Raw genomic sequence first — 16,932 nt, 5'->3', positions numbered from 1 at the left:
GCCGCTGCTGGCGGGCGGTGAGTGGGAGCTGGGCGGCGACAGGCCCTCCGGTGGCCGGGAAGGGCCGCAGGCCGCGGGAGCGCGGCAGGGCGAAGGGCCGGCAGCTCCGGCGGCCTCGGGGTCTTGGAGCGAGGGCGGCTGCTGCGGGGCAAGCCCGGCTCCCGCCGCCGTGGCCGCCCGCTCCCGACCGTGACAGCTGGAGGGCCGAGGGGCTGCCCCGGAGCCGCGGGGGAGCAAAGCAGTGCAGGGCTCGCTGTTGTTTTTCCTGTCTCCGCGTTATTACCCGTGAGGTTTTGGCCTTAATCTTCGCGGCCTGAAGGGGCGTTGCCGTCTGTTGCTCTTCGGAGGAGTTGTGGCACAACCTCGGGGCCCTCGAGGTGCCTGCCAAAGGCCGCGCTGCGAGGTCTCCAGAAAAATCCTGCGTACACCTGGCAGCTCCCGCTCAAACGATGGAGACGGCTTCGAAACATCAGGGCTTATAGTTCAGGGTGTTTTATACAGTGCGTTTCCTTAAGCACACCTAGCTGTACTACCTGTGGCAATTTTTTAAAATATGTGTGATGTGTCATAGTTGTTTTTCTGAAGTACTAACATTCTGCTATATTGAACCACCAATGTCCTCCGAGATTCAAACTAGAAAGTAAAAATTACTCGAAACTCAGGTAGTACCTTGTTTAGCATTTACACAGGCCTTTTTGTGGTTTCCCCATTTCCAGAGTCATTCATGAGTCTGAATTAGCTGAAGGGCCCTTCGTCAGAGCTTCCTGGCAGCTGTGTTATTTTGCCCCAAAGTGATGCAGCTTGACCACATGTCCAAAGTGTTGCTGTGGCAGTGTCGCTGAGGGAAGAAGTCTCCATCCGAAGCTGGCTGGTGGTTTATAGATAAAAAGTAATGCTTTAGGCAAGGGAAGCCAACAGTTAATGCCTACTGTAGGACATTGGTATTTCAAATTCAGCTCCCTGACACGTTACCCCAACAGCAAGCTGCTCTTGACAACTCCTTTCATTCTTGTCCTGAGTTATGTGAGGGAGAATCAGGGTTAGTGACCTTAGCTTATTGTTGTCCTGTCTTTTTCTGTAATGTGCAGCTTTTCAAACAAGTTCTGTAGTTCCTTTGGCATTAAGGTAATAAAGATTGCATCGCTTCTGTGTGTATCATTGTCATACCCTTTTCCAGAGAGCAGGTTATTCCAGTGTTAGTCTTGCCACTTCAACAATCATATTTCTGATTGTGACAGAGCTTATGCAGTAGTGCAAGGAAATGCAGTAGGACTTGCATCTGGGCATCACTAGCAGTAGCTTGTGACTGAATTGACTGTCCCTCTGAGTCAAGCGGTAGGAAAGTTGACAGAGTAGACAGATGGTCATCCAAATTCTTACATGTAGCAAACCATGATCCTTTGTCACTTGATCACTCATGCAACTTCCCGGTATGAATCCCACCTGTCCAATTCATATTTCTGTTTGTGGGAAGAGCGTTGAGTTTTTCCAGAGTAACCTTCAGTGTTGACCTTGCATTCTACCCTGGTACAAAAACCACGATAGACGTAAGTTCTCTAGTATAAATTTGACAGCTTCTTTCATATAGGGTATCACTTCTAGCATTAGTTTGAATTCAGTACTTTTTCTAGTGTAGGCAAAACTTTTTGGTGGCAAAGCTATGTATGAGTCTGTAAAGGGTTGCTCCTTAAAAAAAAAGAAAAAAATTATTACAATCTTCTGGCTTTTTTTCAACCTCATCTAGTCTTTCCAGATAAAATAAGGCATAAAACATTCTGAAGGATCAAGGTCTTTCTAGATGTTTGTTGGTGTTGTTTGTTTGTTTTGTTTTTCTATATAAGAGTTGTAGCAGTAACACAAAACTTAGCAAGATACCATTTTGCAATGTCTGTGGCTTGTGAAAACTTGGAATGGATAATACATTGCCTACTGGAAAATGCAATCCTGAACTACTAATAAACTGACTTAACAGTTCAATATTCAATTATGTCATAGCCTCCCCCTCTTCTATGCCTAGCAGTGGTCTTTCTTCATTTCTTCACCTTTCAGCTTCATAGATGTTTTCAGTATCCTCTGGAAGTAACTTTTTTCACTGTGTTGATACCTATTATTGCCCGTGTTCTTCGTGCTTTTTGTCGAGTGACTTTGTAACCATCTCTGCATGGCATTCTTATTTTTAAGAGCACAGTTATCTACCACAACTTTATTTTGAAGCTACTTGTTGCCTCCCCAGCTATGTAACTTTCTGTAATGTCCTTGTCTTCTAGACTTCCCAGTAAAATTTTTGTGATATTTTTGCTCTATTATGGTTCATTCAATTTTTTTTAATGTGAAATAAGTGGCTGGTGTGATCACACTTTTTTTTTTTTTTCCTTTCTACATTTTCACATAAGAAAATCAAGAACAAGCCTTTTCTTAGGGCTTAGGCTCATTTGTTTTTGCACAGTATTGATATGGGTCTTTCTAGAAATTTATCCAATTAAATATTTTTCATTTTTTTCCAAACATTTCAGAGATTCATAACTACTGAAGGATGAAAGAGAATAAAACAACCTTTTAAAATCAAATTCAGGCATGTTTTTGTACAGTATTAAGGTGATCTGAAAGTAGCTGTAACAATAATATTTGTGGGCACTAAAAAAAAAAGAAAGAACTTACAATGAAAAAGAATAAATTTGTGGTAAGTATGAGGAAGAAAAATAAACTTCAGATAGTCTGCTGAGTTCTATCCTATTTGGAGTATAATAACAGTAATCATTAAGTGTCCATGGCAGCAGCTTATTAAAAGAAAGCAGACATGAGTCTGGAAATTTATCAAAATATTCTGATAGATATTGGTTAATAGGTAGGTTGTTTTTAAAGTCTTGCTAAATCTGCATGTAGGTAAACATTGGATAGATAGAATATTCACTAGCGGGCAAGAAAATCAGGTTTGGCGAGTGTGTGTATAAATGAAAGAAATATATACTGCTATGTCTCTGTGAACATAAATTTTAATTGTGCTTAATTATTTTTAAATAATCAGTTGCGCAATACTTAAAAGTGGATACTGCAGTTCACTCATGCTCAGTGCTCTTAAAGCCTGGGATTCCTGGCATAGCTGTCAGTTCATGTGAGCACTGCTTGCCACAGGAACAAAACTTAAGGTAGGCAAGAATTCTTTTATCACTGTAGTAATTGTATTATACTTGATTTGATACTGTTTCTAAAGAGGGATTCTACATTTAATGTTGTGCTGCAGTGAGGCTGGTAGCTTTAGGAGACTTGAGCTGTAAAGATCTTATACCTCATGTTCTTTTTCTCTTTAGCAAATGCTTCAAACCATTGCAGGGCATGGATGGAGGTCATGTTCTAGTAAACCTGCTCAAAACTTACATATAGGCAAACCTGGAGCTGGCTTTAGCTTTGGTAAGTATTACAGTTTTTGAAAGAAATACAGCAATTAAGGGCAAAGGGCAAATTGCAGTGTTAAAAAAATATGAAATCTTATATTGCAGTTCAACGTGAATTTAAAATGAAGGTGTTTATTCTAAACAGATTTTTATTCTTTTATAAAAAAGTGTTTGAAAATCAAAATTACTTTCTTCCTCAGCTCAGGCAAGTCAAGGTATGTGTGTAGTGTTCGTAAGATTTTCTTTTTTTTTTTAACTCATGCCTGTTTTAAGCTTTTTTACTGCCAAAGTGTCTTAACTTTGAATAATTATCTCACATTGCCGTTTACAATGTTAAAGTAACTAAATGTAGTCATAGTTGGTTATAAAGAAATTCATCCTCATCTTGGCATATTATAAAGGAAATCTAGTGGGTCAGCAGCTAGATGTTTGAAACTGAATAACCAGGATCTTCAGATGACATCTGCCTCCTCCTCTTCCTCCAATTAATTAGCATGGCATTCTTCTTGTTTCTTTTGGTAATGTATTTTATGTTACACAGTCCTGTCTACTCCGTTTTCAATATTTTGTGGACAATTTCATCAAAAGTAAGTAAATGCATTGTAGGTGTTGATGAGAGAACAATGGAGGTTTTCTCCCAGGAGGAAAAGGAAGCTGAGCTTTTTTGCTTCCGGAAGAGGCCCAGGAAGTGGTGGTTTGGGTTGTCCTGGAAGGACACTCCTGTTTTCTCTTTTCTCATAGTCTGACAACTGGCAAAATTAAAGGTAGTAGAGAATTTGTGACCTTTTTTTTTTTTTTTTAATTTCTTTATTTAAATAGAACTTACTGATGAACAGAAAGAGTTTCAAGCTACTGCTCGTAAATTTGCTGTAGAGGAAATTATTCCTGTTGCTGCACAATATGACAAAACTGGAGAGGTAAATCTACCATAGTGTAAGGGAAAAAACAGACTTTTATCTTAACCTGCATAAAATTTAAAATGTTGATTGTGATGAATCAGAAAGTGATTTTTCCCTGTCTATTTCAGTATCCTCTTCCACTTATAAAACGGGCTTGGGAACTTGGTCTTATGAATTCACATATACCAGAAAGCTGTGGTAAGTAAATGTTCTTTTTAATCGGTAAAATGAAACAAAGAAGGGGCATTAGATGAGATTTATATGTGTAATTATGGATTCTGTATAAAATAAACAGTTGCATACTTGAATAATCTAAATTTAATCAGTAGGCAGGTTGACACATACAAGTGTTACTAGGTGTGGATGTAATCAGGAGACAAATTAGACAGATTATGATTTAGTAAATTATGACCAGATTTTCCTACCGTGATTACAACTGCCTAATGTTCCCCTGGTGCACTCTGTCAGCTGATTAGGCAGAGAAATTAGAAGGTCATATTTTGTTCTAGTCTCTGACACAGGCTGGAGCAATTTAAGAGTTTTTTCCAGAAAGACAGTTTTTCAGTTTAGATTAGGTGCAGTACAGCAGTGCTTTGGCAGTGTTAGGTATATAAGTAACCATGGGAAAAAAATGTTAAATTATTTTCTTTTTTGCATTTATATTACCTGAAAAAGTTAGGAAAGTGTCCATAGTAGACCCTTTTTTTGGAAACTAATCAGAGGATATATCTTGTATCAAAAATTTTATAAATGAGGTTAAGGAGCAAAGAGACAAAAGAGCAACTGTGAGGACTAGATTTGTTCAGCTACAAATTCTAGAGAAACTGAAGGCTGAAATAGCTGGACTACTGCAGTGTATCATCACTTGATTAATATTAAATGAAAAATTACAAGTGGCAAATTGGACAGCATTGCTTTAAAAGGTCTCCAAGGGAGATCTGGGAAAATACGTACTAGTAAGCCTGATACACCATGTAAATTAAGAGCAAGTAAGATGAAGTACAGAAATAGTGGATGCAGATAAACATGATATGCTAGAGAAGGGTTTTTGTGAAAGGAAGGCATGCCTCATAAAATCATTGGAGTTCTCTGAAGTAGCTAATTAGTGTGTGAACAAGGGATTCCTGGTTGATATAGAATGCTTGAACTTCCAAAATGAGTTTTCAAAATCATCAGGTTTCATAGTGGAAAAATCAGCAGCGCAGCTTTGCTGGGTCTTGTGCTATTTGGAATATCTATAAATAAACTGGAAAAGGGCATCAATACTGAGGCGACAGAGTTTACTGATAATACTAAGTTATTCAGTGTAGAAAAGATGAGGCTGGTGCAAAATGCTGCAGGAGAAGGTCATGAAACTGAGTGACTGTTAAAATGGCAAATGCAATCAAAAAAGGGAAAGTGATGCGAAGGGAAAGAAGCAATCTGAACTTCACAGAGAAATGGTATCTTCTGAACTAGTTACTGCCTCTCAAAAAAGAGATTTTGGGGCTTATAATAGATAGTTCTGTGAACGTCAGCATAATGCTCAGAAGTGGTCAAACCCATAAAATTTAAGGTCAGAAGGGACCTTTAAGTGAATGAAGAAAAAAGCAGAAGGCATAATTATGCTGCTGAATCCAAAATGCACATGCCTCCTTAATTCATTATGTAGTCAGATCCTTCCATCTCAAAAGAGTATTGTGGAAATGGAGAAGGTTCCTAAAAGGATGACAAAGATCATAAAAGATGTATCTTCTGTGTGACATGTAGCTTCTGTATGAGAAATGTCTGAAATGTCAGTGTCATGGAGAGTGTGAAAAGGAATTGGTAGTTCACTGTCCCTTTCAATGTAACTAGAAGGCATGAAATGAAGTCAGCAGATGGCAGGTTCAAAATAAATGAAAGGAGATGTTTCTACACGCAGTGTGTAGTTAATTTGTGAAACTCGTTGCCCCTGGGTGAGATTGATGATAAAATTTTACAGAGATTCAAAAAGAGACTGGGCAAATTCTCGTAAGAAATATCTGTCAAGAGTTAGCATAGCAAAGATACCAAAGAGAGGTATCTCTTTGGCTGAGGAAGTCACCTGAAGGCTCAGGAAAATATTTTTGAGGAAGTATAGTTGTATTGTTACTGTATTTGTATGTATTTCCTGAAGCGTTAGCTTCTGGCAGAAGCAGATTACTGAGTTGGTTGTCTGACTAATATGGTCACTTGTGGGTTTCCCCCCCCCAAGTGCTGTGGTAGCTCAGGACCCCTATCTCTGCTTCTTAAGAACTCTTAATTCTCAAATGTAAAGTAGTCAAAAAATTGGAGTGGTACATTCTTGCCACTTGGTGCAACTTGTCCCGCATTAATCACACAATAACCCTGGAACTGTGATATGTAATTTTTAAATCACCTGTTACTCTTCTGGCAAAACTTTATTTAAAAAGCTGGCATGAGAATGTCTAATCAAACACGGTACACAATCAAATGTATGTGGGGAAATACGTTTTTGTTAATTAATTTGTGTAAATGACTAATATATTACAACTTAAACCCATTTTAGTAAATGAAATATTTTAACTGTAGGTGGCCTTGGCCTTGGTAGTTTTGAAGCGTGCCTTATTACGGAAGAGTTAGCTTATGGATGTACAGGGGTTCAAACTGCCATTGAAGCAAATTCCTTAGGGGTAAGTTCTGTCTTTCCTTACGTCCCTTAAACTAGAATCTGCGCACTTTAAAAAGATGGCTTAATGGTCTAAATATTTTCTTTCAGCAAATGCCAGTAATCATTGCAGGAAATGAGCATCAGCAGAAAAAATATTTAGGGAGAATGACAGAGGAACCAATGATGTGTGTAAGTATAACTGCTACACTGTAGAATGTTCCTAAACCATATTAAATATTACTCCTTTTTTTTCTTTTTTTTTTCTTCTTTTTTTCTTGGGGTTTTTTTCTGTTTTTTTTTTCCCAGAAAACACTAACTTAGCCCATTTTGGTTTTTAAATAAACAGTGGCATTTACTGGAAGTCGGGGAATACCTAATGCATCAATAAGCAAATAGAAGATATTGCTTGGAAAATCGTTCCCATCCTAAGTCACTTACCAAAAATTAGTATCTTTTATTTCCCTTTCAAGAGGGGGTGTAGGAGTTCAAGAAAAGTATGAGGTTTGTACAAGGAGAAACTCAACTTGGATGGGAGTTAAACTTTTCTTTGTGATCTTAAACACTATATAAGCAGTACTTGTTACATAGAAAGAAGTAAAGATCCATGTGCACTCCATTAAAATCTGAACAACTAAGCCTCATAAAATGAAGGACACAGTAAAAATGAAATATTACTCGGTGCTCTTATTTTCAGATTTTAAAGATCCTCAGCTTTCGCATCAGAGTTTGTGAAGCCTGAGGAAGTAATGACTTAAGGGTTACAGAATGGTCCTGTTTGATTAAAAGACAATTTTATGTATGATTATGCATTTATAAAGAAAATTAACCGATATATGTTTGGATTCTTGCTCAGACAGCTGTTGTGGGGGTTTTTGGATTTTTTTTTTTTTTTTTTTTTTTAATTTTTTTTTATTTACTGTTTTGAGTTTTACCATGCAGTTCACTTAAACCTTTTACAGATCAGTTTGATGTTCATAGTCTGCAATAATTTGTGGTTGCCTAAAAATAGAACTTTTATTCCTCAAGACTTTGCATTTTACTTTATTTTAGGCTTACTGTGTAACAGAGCCTGGAGCAGGCTCTGATGTGGCTGGTATAAAAACAAAGGCTGAGAAGAAAGGAGATGAATATGTCATTAATGGTCAGAAGATGTGGATCACAAATGGTGGGAAAGCAAACTGGTATGTTAACTGTTAACTCATGTTATGTTTTCAGTTGTTATTTTATATAGTGGCTCCCCCTCACTCCCAAAGTTAAATTCTTTAAAGATCTGAATGAAATTCTTTATGAATCTGAATGGTTTTTGTGTTTCAACACACTACACTTCAATCTCTGACCAGTTTATCAGGATAGGATATAAGAATGCAGTCTCAGGGCTGTGCAAAGCCTAAAAAGGAAAATGAGCAATGACATGACAACTTCTCACTCAAGAAAGCCTCTCGAATCTTGCTGCTATCAAACAAAATTAATTCTGCTTTTTCTTCAGGGCAGGACAGCAACAGTATGATTTAATTTGCAAAGTACTCAAGAGGCTCATTTTACTAGCTACCTTGCTTTGTAGTTGTGGTGGTTGAGATCAGTTGCTTCTGATTCTACTAGAAGCACCTCTCACTTCTAGTGAAGCTAGAAAACACTGTTGGATTGTGGTATTACATTTTATTTTCTGAAGGGAAGACGTTTTCCAGCTGTCAAAAAATCCAAATATTGCTGTGATGTCTATGGACTGTGCTTTATAATATAAACCTCTTTCATCGTGTCTCACATCACACTGATTTGCAACACACAAATTCTTCTTAATTGAAGTGGAAAAACTTTATACAATTTATCCAAATGCTGAATTTTCTAGTTATTTATTTCCTTCTTCAAGGCAGATCCATCAAAGACAAATCTACCAGATATCTTTTGACATTACTGAACACCATAAATGTGATTTATGACTGTTTGATTTATAAGGGTAATACTTATTTACAACTGATACTTAAAAGAATAGAATTAAGATCTTTTAAATCAGGTGATAACGTTTTGCATGCAAGAAAGTATTTCCTAAGCATTAATTTTTATGTATGTGCTGTGAATAGGTTTCCTTTGTGCTATTTGTGAAGCTGGTAGTATCATAAAGATTCAACAACACATGGAAAAGGTGGACAATCTTTGCATAGTGATCTGAAGTAATTGAATCTTTGAAACTTCCTCTTTTGTTCCCTCTCAGTTTATTTTTGGGACAGGCAAGAAAAAAGGGGTTTTAACTTACAGATAGAATTTATTATATGGTAGAAATGCACGTAAAAACATTTAAAATGTTCGCTCAAAAAGTATCTGGTTGTTAAATGTAAGGATAAACTTCATCCCTCTTCTGTTTTTTTTTACACTAGGTATTTTTTGCTAGCTCGTACCAATCCAGATCCAAAGGCTCCTGCAAGCAAAGCCTTTACTGGATTCATTGTGGAAGCAGATAGCCCTGGAATCCAAATTGGAAGAAAGGTGAAGAGTATACCTCTTATTTGACAAGACAGGAATTACTGTTCAGTTCTAAACCAATAATGCAACAAATTACCATTAAAGAAAAAAGGCTGTTGCGCAACTGAACATTTTCATACGCTCATGTACAATGATCTTTTCATTTTCACAATATACAGAAACTATTCATAAGATATACTTAATTATAATGTTATTAATTCAGATAAGAAATTATTCAGAATGGTCTAAAGTAAGATGACTTTGAACAGCTGCAAAAGAATCTTTGAGAACTATTTTATTGACAAGTGCCAATAAATGAGAGTAATATGCCTTGAAAGGATAAGCAGCAAATTGGACAATTTTAACCATAAATACACACACAGCGAGCTTTAATTTTAGCTACTGCTGGTCGAGGAAGAGGCCTTGGAGACACTGGTGCTAGTTCTCTCTTTAGGGGTGGGGGCGGGGGGCGAAGTACTATTTTTAGTAGTAGGCAAAACTGGATGATTAGGAACATTAGGAAAGGAATCCAAAAACTTGAAAAGCTTATTTATTTATTTATTTATTTACTTGTAGTACACCTGTACTGCCTGCATATTAGATTCTTCACTTTTTCCACTCCCATCTCAAAGGATGTAGTTGAACTAGAGAAAGGCAAGACTACTGATTACAGCTACAGAACTGATTTCATATAAGGAGAAAGTAAACTGCCCAGCTTAGACAAATTAAGGGGATGCTGGTCTGCAAGCGCAAAACTAGTATTTGTTGTGTATATGGTAATTTTTAGATGCAGTGTTTTGGGGAACAAAGCATACTTTATGCTTTGAGTAAACTAAACAATGAAAACATATCGTACCTTTGAATAAAACAATTTAGCTACACCTCTGTAAATCTCCCATTTCAGGAAATGAATATGGGTCAACGCTGCTCGGATACAAGAGGTATTGTCTTTGAAGATGTGAGAGTCCCAAAAGAAAATGTATTAATAACTGAGGGAGCTGGCTTTAAAATCGCAATGGGAGCTTTTGATAAGACCAGACCACCTGTAAGTATCAGAAATAACTTATTTAAAAAATATAGCAGGAGTTTCTGATTTTTTATCCTGTGTTGTATTCAATTCAGGTAGCAGCTGGTGCTGTTGGATTAGCAAAAAGAGCACTTGATGAAGCTACTAGGTACGCTTTGGAGAGAAAAACCTTTGGGAAACCAATTGTTGAAGTAAGTGGAGGTGGGGGGGAAGAGAGAGAATATAAATAAAAGCTATGTTTTCACACCAGATGTCCTACTACTGATTTGCCAAGGTTATTCCTTGACTTTTTTAGTTCCTTAATTTTTACATTGTATCTCTGCCATCTTGGAGTTCCAAGTATATAGGTCAGCACCATTTAAGTAAACTTAGCTATGTGGTAACTTCAGGGGTAATTTATCAATGATAATAGTAAAAGCAGAAAGAAAACTCTGCCCCCAAACACAAAACTCAGGTACTATCAGGACATACTTAAGTTTTTCAGTGCTATTAAACAGGGATTTTCAGGAAAGGAAGAAACATCTGAGGTATGTGAAATGAGATGCACAGTACGAATACTAATAGAATACATTGCAAATCACACTGCTTACCAGTTTTAAAGAAATATGAATAAACAGCAAGGTAAATACCAATCTCATAAATAGTAAAGAAGAACTTCATAATTCAGTATTTAATCCCTATGACTAAATGGATTTGAGAACTAAAAACTTAAAAGTCTAATTCAACATACAATTATGAAAGCCTGATCCATATTCTGTAGAACTCCTCTAGTACAATTTACTGAGTTTGTTGAAGAGATCACTTTATTAAGAAGATTATATTTTTCTTGGATGTCATAGAATATTAATCAGGCAATGTTAACCTAGTTTATTTCATCATTCATAGCACCAAGCAGTGTCTTTCTTGCTTGCTGAAATGGCAATGAAAGTGGAACTTGCTAGGATGGCTTACCAGAGAGCTGCATGGGAAGTTGATGCTGGTCGCAGGAACACCTACTATGCTTCCATTGCAAAGGCATTTGCTGGTGACATTGCAAACCAAGTAGCTACAGATGCAGTACAGATTTTTGGAGGAAATGGATTTAATACTGAATATCCTGTAGAAAAACTAATGAGAGATGCTAAAATCTTCCAGGTAAGTAAAAGAGAGAATGTGATCTTTATAGTAATGCATAAATATATAAAATAAACTTACGGCTACTTATTTCAAATCATGATGTACACATACAAAAAAGAATGTTTTTAGAATGAAAGCAATAATCCTTCAATTTAAAGAAAGAGTCACTCAAATCAGGCAACTTCTTGCATATAGAAATCATTGCACTGGACCAACAAGTCAACCCACATAAGAAATTTTTTTTTTCTTTTTTTAATGTGGTAACTCTTTGAAATTCTTGGACTCTTAATTTTGAATCTTTTGAACTCTTAGAAGAAAAAAACATAGAGAAAACTGATGAAAATACTAATGCTTGCTTTGGTATTCTGTAAGTAGAGATGGTTTATGTATAATGTTGTTCTTGAAAACCTTCAGTGGTGGAAATCCTCTGACCATTCATATGTATCTTGGACTGGTGCCTGCCTGTAGTTTAGCTTTCCTCTTAGCCTGAATGCTAAAGTAGCTTCTTCACCTTTTTCCTCATAAGTTGGGGGTGGGTTTTTTGTTTGTTTGGGTTTTTGTTTTTGTTTGGTTTTGTTTCCTTTCTGTTTCCAGCCTCTTCATCATTTGTTGCTGTACTCGAAACCTTCTGTTTGAAACTTTGGTATTATAAGCTGGGTGGAATACTTTGGTTGAGATACCACCAGTATTGAGTGTCATGGAATGATTATCTTGCATGTGTTGTATTAACAGAAGTGTGACACAACCCGGAGTGATTAGCCTTGTTTTTTTAACACAAAAACCGCTCATATTTACTCATGTTTAGCCCATGGTCACCCGTAATCCCCAAGTTTTTTTCCGCAGCATGATTGCCAAGAAATTATTCCATGTCATGTCGTAATTCTTCTATTAGCATATACTATGCTACAGTTCTGTATTCAGCAAGAATATTTTAATTGTGTTCAGCAAAACCAGTAATCTTTATTGACATTATGTGACATTAATAGTGACTAGATAAAATATATCAAAATAGATACCAAGAAATGTCTGCAGACCATGACCTGTAATGTTAGTTGCTATAGCAGCTGTCATTCTTAAGATTCTAGGTGGTTAATATTTCTCTTACAGCTGACTTTAAAATGATAACTATTATACTCACTAGCCAAGAATTTATTTTTCTCTATTTAAGGAAAGACAACCACTATTTTGGAATCTAAAGGTTCTTAGAACTAATTGCACTCCTATGAGTGAGGAAATGAATGATTAATTGAACTTTATTATGATTGGGCTTTTTTCCTGTCAGGTTGCATGCTTTTCTAGAGAAAGGTGGTGTGAGGGTTAGAAGTTTATTTGGAAGCTGAGATTGATTTTACAGGCTCCCAGTTATTTAGATTTTCCATTACACTGATCCATCACAAATGTATGGCTAAGTAGACTTTTTTTTAATTGTTCAAATTAATCAGATTTAGTATTGAATTGTTGGTGTTTTTCTGTTCCATTTCATCCCCAAAAGAGTTCAGGAAAGGCTTTTGTCTTTACAGTTATTTTGTCCATGTCTCTTGATTATACCTTGCACTTCACTGTGCTTTACTGTATTGCTGCCCAGTTCCAGAGGGCATATGCTTTTGGCTGTATGTTTCGTGTACAAAAACTTGGTTTTCCAACTTTTCTTCCATGTATTTGATCTTTTTCAGTATTATACAATTCTAATACTGTGTTTACTGGTAACATTTTTACATGTCCTTACTCTGCTCTAGGTTTGTCTGGCTACAAATCTAGGCTACTCTGGTAGAAACTCTAACTTAGTTTCCCTTCTCAGATTTGGAAAACTTCCCTTCTTTAATTGTCAATGATTCTTGAAACTATTTTGATTGGCTTATAAACCAAAACCTTTCTTGTAATTACTTAAGAAGATTGTGAGTTTTGATGCCTTAACACTTGAGTTCCATGGCTGTCTTCATCAGCAAGTAATTTAGTGCAATAGGAGCAGATGAATAGATTGCAGGAATAGCTGCTGAGGCCCCGACAACTACACTACAAGCAGTTTGGGCAGACTGAGTTCATAGCGAGCCTCTTTGGTCCCTTGGACTGTATGTCCCCACTGTGCATGTAATTGTAAAGATGCTGTTGAAGGCTTGGGCCATTATGTCTTCATTAGAGATTGGTGGGTATTTGGTATATAGAGAAAGCAGAACTTCCATTTCAGTTTGCTCCAGATGGCACCTAGTATTCACAAAACAGCCTGCTCTATGAACTGCATCAACATGGGGTAAGCAGCAGCAGTCAGAGAATTCACTTTGGGAATGAACAATTTCTTCTGAACCAAAAAACTAATGTGAACACAGGTTCTAGTGTTTTTATTTTCAAAAAACTTTGTAAGGTTCTTGGGAAGATTGTTCCTGTAAGTGAATGAGATAGTGAATTTGCATGAATTTGAGCAATTTGCCAAACTAAATTCTGGCAGAATAGGGATCTGAAACACTTGAACCCCTAAACTATGTTGCTTCAAACCCTTGCATTACGCTCCAGTATACTTGTGGAGCATATGACCTCCTTCGGCATTAGAGCTTCATATATGCTTTTTTGTCTATCTTTGACTTTGCTGCCAGCAAACAAATACAACAGAGCGATGATGCAGACTGTGTCTAGAAGAAAATGCAAGAATACATGGTTAAAAAAAACAAAACAAAACAAAAACCCAAACAAAACTATACAGGAGAGAGTACTAGTTAACAAGAAGCAATGGAAATAAATGGATCCAAAAGAACATTTGGTATGACCTTAAAAGGCTAGTCAAAGAAAATACAACACTTGCAGCACAAGTCAGCTCCTTCCTTCATGTATTGTTTTAAAACCTAGATTATGTATTTTCTTCCTCAGATAAGAAATTCTCCTTCTTCACCCACCATGTCTGTTTGTTTGCCTGAGAACCTTACTGAGTTTAGATAAGAGCACCTGAGAGAACAAAACTGTCTCCTAATATGTTGTATGTTATTTATTCCATTTAGCTCGCTGTAGTTACTCTGTCACACTGGACTTTTCTCAGTTTTCTCTGTCTTTACGCACATCCTAATCCACACTGGATTAGTGCCATGAATGTTTAAAAGTGTAGATCTGTTAAAACCTTTTAAAAAATCATCAGCTAACATTATTGCAATTCTTCTTTTCAGATTTATGAGGGAACTGCTCAGATTCAAAGGATGATCATAGCTCGTGAACACGTTGGCAAATTTCAGGCTTAAAGAAATGTATAAAGTGTGTCTGGCACTGCTGTAGTGCTCTGTGTTCTCATGGAAGAGGATTTTAGTGCATTTCTCAATAGAATTAAAAAGCCATGGAGAGAAAAAAAAAACTTTCCTTCAAAATCTTTTTATTCTCTACATTATTAAGCACTGCTTCCGTTCTGCCTATCCAGTCCCTCACTTCATTCCTGACTAACAAAGCTGGTATTTTCTAAACATTCTGATTTCCAAAGTGATTGGTCGTTCAAATACAAAATGGTCAAGAAATGAGAACTTCACAATGCAATGTTTTCTCACTATAGAATTAGATGATCAGAATGTTATTTCTGACAGTCATTGCTGCATTCTAATAAATTTTTTTTTAAGTGTGGTTGGTATTTACTCATTTTACTTGTCATATCACTTAAATTGTATTTTGGGCAAGTTGTCCAGTGTCTGAAATATGCTAGTAGCTGTACCTCAGTTCCTACCATGCTACTCCCCACAGCAGCTGAATAGCCTTTCCAGATCAGTATGAAGGCCTGCACTGTTACTGTCTGCACATGTGTCTGTTCTGAGGATTTAGATACTATCCAATAGTAACAATTTTGGCTTGAGAGAATGTGGCCTTTTGCACTGTTACACTCACTTAAGCAAGTAAATGTTCAACTAGGATGATTCACTTCAAGTGCAAGTGTGTAGCTTTTCCTTAGGAATGACTTCTGAGATGGTGTTTACTTCAAATCCAGTACATTTAAACCTATTATTCCTTTCCATCAGTGTATATACTTAACTGTGTTTGCAGCAGGAACAGCTGAGAAGGAGGAATTGTTATGAGATTTTTTTTTTTTAACCTTGGCTAGACCCTTCTTGACAGTGCTGGCAGTGCAGACATTCCCTGGACTTCTTGAGCAAATTACTTGGCACTGGTGAGGCTGTACCTGCAGTACTGCATCCAGTTCTAGGCTCCCCAGAACAAGATAGATATGGACTTAACTAGAGGGAGCCCAGCACAGGGCCACAAAGATGATTAAGGGACTGGAGCATCTGTCATGCGAGGAGAGGCTGAGACTTTAGCTTGGACAAGAGAAGGCTCAGGTAATCTTACGTACATGCATAAATAGCTGATGGGATGCAATGAAGAGGAGGGAGCCAGCCTCTTCTTGGTAGTCCCCACTGACAGAACAAGAGGCAATGGGCACAAATTAGAGCACATGAAGTTGCACTGGAACACAATAAAACACTTTTTTTATTGTGAGGGATGTTGTACACTGGCAGAGGCTGCAGAGTCTCATCTGTGGAGATACTCAAAACTCAACTGGACACGCTCCTGGACAACCTCTGTTAGCTGACTCTGCTTGGGCCAGGTGGGTTGACCTCCTCTCAGGAGGTCCCTTCGAACCTCAACAATTCTGTAAATTCATTTGCAATTTCTCACCAAAATGTCCTTGCCTTGCTGTGATCTCTTCCATCCACCATCTAAATTTAGTGCTGGATAATACAGTTACTATCACCAGGTATTGTTTTTGCAATGCTTATTTCTTAGGTAGGCCACGTGGGAAATTAGGTCTTTAAAAGTGTTTAATCACTATAAATCACCAGGAAGACCAATAATGCAACATCCTTGGTAAGTATTTGAGATATGTAAAAAACAGACCATGTTTTTGACTGTTCTATGCAAGCTAGCATTAGACGTAGTATTTCTTGTCTAGAATCAAAATGGCATTTCTGCCTGGTATGGTTCTGTGGAGGATGTGTGCCAGCATCAAGTGTTGGTAATCAACAGGATAATCATCCTAGACAGTTTTAATTAGGAAGCGAAGTGGGGGTTTTGGGCAAAAGGATGGTTACCCTTACAAGCTCTGAGACTGAATTCTTGGACTTGCTCTTCCATAGCCCTGAGGTAAGGGAAGGAAGCTGAAGCATTGCTAAACGTTGTCCTGTTGGCCGTGAGGCAGGAAAGCGCACGCTCGGAGTTGGCGTGCTTCGAAGTCGCTGCCTCCCCTGTTTCAAGACAACCTGTAGCTGTGGCGGGGCTCCTGCTCGCACAAGGCTGGCGAGCGGCCCCTCCCGCCGGCCCGCTGCGGGCTCCCGGGCGCCGCGGCCTGGGGGGCGCCCGCCGCCCGCCCGCTCCCAGCCTCGGGAGAGGCGCAAGGACGGAACGACCCGCCCCAGGGGGGCCGCGGCTCCTCGGCGCCTGCCCCGCTGC

General features: G+C 37.8%; 1 protein-coding gene across 2 annotated transcripts in view; it reads left to right on the top strand.

Moving 5' to 3' along the window:
• Positions 1-14,836, top strand: part of ACADM (acyl-CoA dehydrogenase, C-4 to C-12 straight chain) — a 15,461-nt gene extending 625 nt beyond the window's left edge. The window contains exons 2-12 of one of the 2 annotated variants that reach the window (XM_010561490.1): positions 3,309-3,408; positions 4,212-4,309; positions 4,420-4,489; positions 6,845-6,945; positions 7,032-7,112; positions 7,974-8,104; positions 9,296-9,404; positions 10,285-10,425; positions 10,503-10,598; positions 11,293-11,541; positions 14,673-14,836. In XM_010561490.1, the coding sequence (XP_010559792.1) occupies positions 3,312-3,408; positions 4,212-4,309; positions 4,420-4,489; positions 6,845-6,945; positions 7,032-7,112; positions 7,974-8,104; positions 9,296-9,404; positions 10,285-10,425; positions 10,503-10,598; positions 11,293-11,541; positions 14,673-14,744 (1,245 nt within the window). In that variant the 5' untranslated portion in view covers positions 3,309-3,311 and the 3' untranslated portion in view covers positions 14,745-14,836. Of the gene's footprint in view, positions 1-3,308; positions 3,409-4,211; positions 4,310-4,419; positions 4,490-6,844; positions 6,946-7,031; positions 7,113-7,973; positions 8,105-9,295; positions 9,405-10,284; positions 10,426-10,502; positions 10,599-11,292; positions 11,542-14,672 lie in introns of those variants that run through there. The other variant, XM_010561491.1, reaches the window with a different exon arrangement.
• Positions 14,837-16,932: the final 2,096 nt, after the last annotated feature.

This window comes from Haliaeetus leucocephalus, unplaced genomic scaffold (assembly GCF_000737465.1).
Source record: "Haliaeetus leucocephalus isolate CR32 unplaced genomic scaffold, Haliaeetus_leucocephalus-4.0 Scaffold147, whole genome shotgun sequence".
NCBI lineage: Eukaryota > Metazoa > Chordata > Aves > Accipitriformes > Accipitridae > Haliaeetus > Haliaeetus leucocephalus.
This window is presented reverse-complemented; position numbering and strand designations above follow the sequence as displayed.